Here is a 6,889-nt window from a genome sequence, read left to right as displayed (position 1 = left end):
TCTAGGGATATGAATGTATCACTGATGTGCCTGATAAAATTCAAAATACTCTTCATAGGATGCCATTCAAAGGGATGAACTTATCCAGAAACCAGAATATTTTAACTCAGCCTAAGACATTTTAAATCAAACACAGGTGATGTCTGCATCAGAGGAAAGGTGTCAGAGATGCAGACTAAGTTTCCAAAAAGATGCATTTGCAGCATTAGACTTCAGAATTTAGTACAAATGGATTATATTAACTCTACAGGTGTTGATAATGAGAAGGATTATGTGCATACAAATGTAAGAAATGCTCCCAGTTTGTCATTATCTTCATTTATACACAATTTCATTACATTTATTTATTTACATGATTATGAAAGTAATTACAGCACCATGGCTATAGTTTTGTTGTAATTTATGAGAAGATATTCTCAAATGTTACAAGTAATAGGAAACCACATTAAACTGTATAAGCCTAAATGGTTAAAGTAGAATATCAAAACAGTATCCACAGTTAAATTACTCATGTAATTGTTGAATGCTTTTTAGTGAAACATGCACAGTAGTTAGCATGCAGCCAAGGAAGAACTGGTATTACCGTACTTTCTGACACTCTTTCAACTGTATCGCATAGGAATCATTTGACAGTCTATGTCTGGAAAAGCTAAACAGCAATGGTTGAGATTTGTGAAGATTATTTTGAAAAGTGGTCGAACCATATTGTGCCACTCAGTAGAAGGAAATGGCAAGGTGGGATCTCCAAGATAGGTGGGACGAAATCACTGAAGGGGTAGTGTAATGGAAGTTTCCAGGTACAGTACAAGTCATTCACCTACACTATGCCAGTGAGATGGGCTTCTTAAACAGAATCAGTTTGCATCTCATTAGTTTGGCATTGGAAGAAAACTGTGTATCTAATATGAAATACCAGTGGTGGCAACATGGTGTTAAATCAGCATGACTCGAGCTAGTCAAAAATAAGAAGACTAGTCCATCTGCATTTTGATAGACTGTAGCACTAGAAGTTTTCACCAATTAATATCAGATATTATCTGTGCAGGGGACTGCTTCAGTTGCCAATTAAGCACTGGGATGGGGCCATGGACTCCAAACACTGACATTTGAGAAGAGATAGCCGGCTCTGACCACTGACATCTGGGAGAAGGAGGTAATGACAGTACAACCATCAATACCAGACAATGAGAGGCTGGCGACACTGCACATACAGTACAAAAGGCTTGTAAAACTGCTAGCCGAGTATGTGGGGAGAACAGTTGTGGCTGAGAACTAACACCAAACTTCAGTGAGAGGCCAGGGTCTCAACTCATTGCCAGGTGGGTATAGCTGCAGATGTGGATCTGTTATCATTTACATATAAGGTAGCTATGCTAATCACCATCTCATCATGGTAGGGTTTAGAATGGCTGCTGCATCCCTCCGTTATAGGTGTGATGCAGAAGAGGACTTTGTGCTCTGGAGATTGGAAGAGGATTGTCTGCCTGTGACATAGGAGTAATAGAAGGAAAACATTCCCAGATTTTCTGCAGTAAGAATCCCATAGAATCAACTTCCACATGTGCTTGGGTATTTATTTAACCCATGAAAAGTGGCAGAGGAAAGGGGTACAGAATCATAAATCTTGATCCACCAAGGCTTTGTACAGGATGGAAAAGAGCCTGTACAAAGTGTATGGATACAGGAATCGTACAAAGTACAAAGCCAACAATAAGTCATCACAACATCTTGGTAAATTCTTAAATCTCATAATAAAACAATTTTCATTCTTTCATTTTTTGATACCTGTTTCAGTTTATTCATGGGGATAGGGTGGCTGGAGTATATCCTGGCAAGCCTTGGCCATATGGCATGAAAACAGTCTATCACAGAACACACAGTGCACAATGCCACTTGCAAATATACTTGCAGGTAATGTTGAAGATTACCAATTCAGTCACCATGTCTTTGACATGTGTAAGACGTCTGGCAGTTAGCTCAGAGAATTAAGGCCATGAGGTGTTAATAAGCCATTTCCTGTGACATGGGCATTGATTTTCTCACTAATCAGTTACCTACTGTGTAACCTGCAGTAAGTCACTTAACCCAACAGTGCACTGTGGCAACTGGGATTTTGAGCCAGATTCATTAATTTTCTCCAGGGCTGTGTGCCAAGTAATTACCTATGAATCTAAACTAGATCTCCTGCTGAAATCCCATACAGGTGGTGGAAAGGCATCAAGAATCTATAAATAAGGTACCCCAGTTTGAAATCAAGCAAGTATTTTGAGACAGGTTTGCTAACTACTGCACTATTGTTCCACTCGCAAGAGAACTTGATTCCTGAGAAAATTAAATGTTTGTATTTTGCTAACTATTTAGTTATTGTAACTACATACAAATGGTTTGATCAACATTTATTGTTTGTTTGTACTAAAGGGGGAAATTTGGCCAGGGCATTGAGGAATTTCCCCTATTCTTTTTGACAGGTGCACTAGGATCTTTCATATCCACCTGAGTAACCACCAACTTATGGAGATGGGGCCTCAGTTTAATTTCTTACCTGAAGTATGGCAAACTCAGGAGTGTAAGACCCCTCCCCCTATATAGTATACTGCATTGTCAACAAGCCATTTACCTGTTGCAGCAATAGAACCTGAACCTGCTACACCAAATGGGAGTGTGCTACCTGTTGCACCATTGACACTGCATTGTCAAAAAGCCCTTTTTAAGTCAGTCTAATTGAATAAAGTCATATGACAGTTAAACCTACACTTTGTCAAATGAAATGCTGAGTTAGCTGAAACATTGGGAAGTCTACTAATATGAGAGGACTTTTGCAATGAAATGCATCATTATCAATGAACATCATTCACTAGGCTTAATAAAGCATTTTCCTAGTGTTACTTTTATGGTTTATGTCACTTAGTCTCTACCCATGTCACAGTTATTATTTTCCATACTCTCAATTGTAATTAGCTTAAATAAGACCAAGATAGTTCAGTCTTTAATGATATATGTGTCTTGAGACTGGCTTAGACATGACGATTTAGAAAAAATTCAAAGCCAAATGTTTTTAAAATGCAATGGAACAGAAAATAATGCATCTCTTTGTCCCTAGAGTAATCTTATTTGGCAGTCTGCATAGTCCTAACTGCTGCTTTAGTGCATGCTTCCCATTAACTCATTTAAATATACCTGCAAAGATCATAGTACTTATTTTAGGAAATAATTTATAGTACTTAAAATATATATCTTAAAAAGTATCTTATTCATCACTGACAATGAAAATATATAAGAGAACACGTGTGCATGCTTGCATTGGAAAATGCATAACTGACAACGTCCTTAAACATAATGCTTATTTGTCAGATATAAACATGGATTTCCTTAATTTACAAATATTACAGTTTGAGAAGGCAAACTATGAGAGTCATGTTGTTCATTGGTTTATAATGCATCCTTCTGCCTCATGGGCCAGGCTTCTGCTACCCACTTCAGTAGCACCTTTTGCACGTCGACTCTTTTGTAGTAGATGCATAGTTCAATCAGCTGTTCAACAGTCTTTTCACTGTTACGAGTCAAAAACACCTCAGTGGGACTCTGCTGCTTCTGTTGTACATAGCATAGTTCATCATAGGTCATGCCCCACTTGCTAGCAAAGTTTCTCCAGTTTTTAACAGTTGAATAGGAGGTGTCTAGCTTGAGTTTTAGTTCATAAAGCAAGTCTTCATCATTCAGCAAATCACTGATGAGAGGATCTGTAACCGTATCAGATGACAGCTTACAAGTACAATTATCTGTTGAAGATACTGGGCAAGGTGTGGTCTTCAGTTCTGTAGTAAAAAAAAGCATTAGTTACATTTTTGATGACTTAAGTTCATAAAATACAACTGTGACGCTCTGTTGACTAACAGTCTATGTAGGAATTAGGTTACGAACGCTTATTAATCTCTATTTGCAAAGAAAAATAATCAATTCATAGACTCAGCCAAGTGAAAAGAGACTGAAATATTGTCAAAATGCTTCATTTTTTTGCTTGTGGTTCCACAATACATGTGCAGTAGAATAACAGCCTTGCCACTTTCAAGATAAACTTAGATAATTAGGTGGGCAGCCTCAAATCCTCCTCTGGTCTTTCTTGTCTTGTTCTCCTTGGTGCTGGAGGGAACTTTGGAATTTAGGTTATTGCCTAGGCTTGTAATGGCCTGTAAACTGCTTGCCTAGCACTTACCTACAAACCTAAGAACCTGCAGACTCCTTGGTATTATATAAATTGCCTCCTTAATGGTACTCATTATATGCTTCATGATTTTCTGTTTGTGACGACAGTGATTCTAAAAGCAGTGAAGAATGAACCAAACTTTAAAAAATGTCAGAGAAAATTTCCCTTCCACCTAGCCACCATAGATAGCTATAGTGCAGTACATAAACATAAGTGTTAGTGCCCACCTCACAGCACACGCTGTTGTTTAAAACTCAGACTTTGCAGTATACCAAGAATCCAGGAGAGGAGTGAAGCTCCGATTTCACTCTTCTTCTTTAAACTGCTTTTTTGCAAGGGCCAAGCCACTCTGTGCCCCTGACACACACCCCCCCCCACCCGCCCAGAATTATATATACTAACTCTGACATCACCATGCCTCAAAGAAAGCAGAATAATTCAGGAAATGGCTATCTTGGACTTAGTACATGTAAGTCCATTTTTTTTAGTCCTTCTGTCTCCATGTTTCAGAACTCACTGTAGCAGGTCCTGACATTTCAAATGTTACCAGTACATCATATTTCTTCCATTAATTTTGACAACCCATCATTTCTGTCTTTTATCTGCTTTGTAAAAGAGCAAGTTGTTTTTTTTTTCATATAAAAGGTTACTTTGATAGCATGTGCATGTTATCTTTTCCATTGCGGAACTGCCAGACACTGCATTTATCTGTACAGTATAATAGGTTCATAGGGTCATAGGTGTGTAGTAGGTCAATGGCCCTGTAGCCTTTACAAGCCTAGCTCATAGAAGTGCCCTGGCATCATGCCGCAGTTAGTTCCCAGTGCCTCTGCACTATTTCCTTTAAACTTAAATAAGTGCTTATATGGTGATTACGGCTGCCTGTGGAACCCTCATATCAGAAGAACAAACTTTGTTTTTGTTTCTACTTTGTATTTTTTGTGGGTTGCGAGATATAAATAATTGCATTCTACATATAAATGTCTGTCTGCAATGTTGTGCACTTCACTAAAAGAATGGTTCATAAGATGTAACTATCATGATGTAATTATATGATTCGTTAACATTTATATATATATGTAACTTGAAGCATTTTATCTCATAAAGTATGGCGTAATCTATCAAGTAGAGCCAATGGAGTGATCCCTGGGGTGAAATTTCTATTTCCCATCTACTCATCAAGATTTCTCTTGAAAAGGGCCAGTGAGGTGCTTTGCTTGACATGTATGGGAAGTCTATTCCAGAGTATGGGCAGTCTCTGGGTTATGAACCTGTCCCTCCAGCATGTTCTGTTGACTGTGGTAATGAAGTTGAGGTCCCTGGAGCATGTGATGCGGAGGGATTGGGATTTCTTTAGGTGTAACATTTCTAACAGGGCTAGGTTAGACATGGCTTTGTAAGTCAAACAGAGATCACCTCTTAATAGATGATATGAGACAGAGAAAAGCTGGAGCTTTTTGAGTCTGTCCATGTAGGGCATGTGTTTAAGGCCTAGGATCCTCTTTGTGAGGTACTTTTGTGGCCTTTCCAGCTGTTGCAGGTGTTTAGTGAGGTACATGCCAAATGGGGCATCATACTTGATGATTGGTCTAATGAGTGAAGAATAGAGAGGGATGATGACCTCTTTCTTCCTGGATGCAAAACCCTTGGTAATGAGATGTGGCACATAGAAGGACTTTCTGACCACAGTGGAAATGTGGTGGTCAAAGGAGAGGTTGCTGTCAACCTGTGTTCCCAGATCTCTTATAACGCCTTCAGTGTACACTGGGCTACCATCAATGTGGTAATTAGTGGGAACTGAGTTTTTCCCAAAGGGAATGACAACGGATTTTTGGCATTAAGCTTAAGGACCAAACCAAACAAATGAAAAACTTGAGTGGAGATCCAGGTGCCCAAAAAGGCCAGTACCACCACCTGAGAAATATCACCAAATGATTGATTAAAATCAACAAGCAGCAAAAATAGCAAGTGATAGTTATCACCTACTATTTTTGCTGCTTGTTGATTTTAATAAATTGTTTGGTGATATTTCTTGGCTGTTGGTACTGGTCTTTTTGGGCACCTGGATCTCCACTCAAGTTTTTCATTTGTTTGGTTTGGTTCTTAGTTTGTCAGTACAACATTATTAAGCTTAAGGCCATGGTTTTGACACCAGTCGTTGGTCTCGGTGAGGTCTTTCTGTAGGATGTCTACATCACTTGGGGAGTTAATAATGGTTCCCAGCTTGCAATCGTCAGTGAACTTGGTCAGCCAGAGTACCTTCATGTTGGTCTGGACTTCTGAGAAGCAGATGCAAAACAGGAGAGGACCCAGGACCGATCACTGTGGGACTCCACTCGTGACTGGTCGGCAGTCTGACTTGGAGTCTGCTACTTTCACACTGTGAGTTTTATCTCTGAGCCAATTTGCAACCCACCTAGTGGCATAGAGGTTGATGCCTAGTTTGGTGAGTCTATCAATAATTCCTGAGTGGGGAATGGTATCAAAGGCCTTGGCCAGATTGAGGTAGGCTGTATGAATTGCCTTGCCCTCATCTACGGCTGTGGTGACTGACTCAAAGAGGTCAACCAGGTCGATCAGGCATGATCTGCCCTTCACAAAACCAAATTGTGTGGGATCCAGAGTTGGAGATTCCCTATATCCTTGTTAATTAGGTCCATGATGATGCATCCATAGCCTTACATA

At 39.4% G+C, this 6,889-nt stretch overlaps 1 protein-coding gene across 1 annotated transcript in view; it reads right to left on the bottom strand.

The window, feature by feature from the left end:
- Nucleotides 1-383: 383 nt before the first annotated feature.
- The window catches only part of EDARADD (EDAR associated death domain), a 328,759-nt gene continuing 322,253 nt past the window's right edge, over nt 384-6,889 (bottom strand). The window contains exon 5 of the mRNA XM_044075792.1: nt 384-3,815. Coding sequence (XP_043931727.1) covers nt 3,430-3,815 — 386 coding nt within the window. The 3' untranslated portion in view covers nt 384-3,429. The remainder of the gene's footprint in view (nt 3,816-6,889) is intronic.

Source organism: Protopterus annectens, chromosome 1.part1 (assembly GCF_019279795.1).
Source record: "Protopterus annectens isolate FY-2018-M chromosome 1.part1, PAN1.0, whole genome shotgun sequence".
Lineage (NCBI taxonomy): Eukaryota > Metazoa > Chordata > Ceratodontiformes > Protopteridae > Protopterus > Protopterus annectens.
This window is presented reverse-complemented; position numbering and strand designations above follow the sequence as displayed.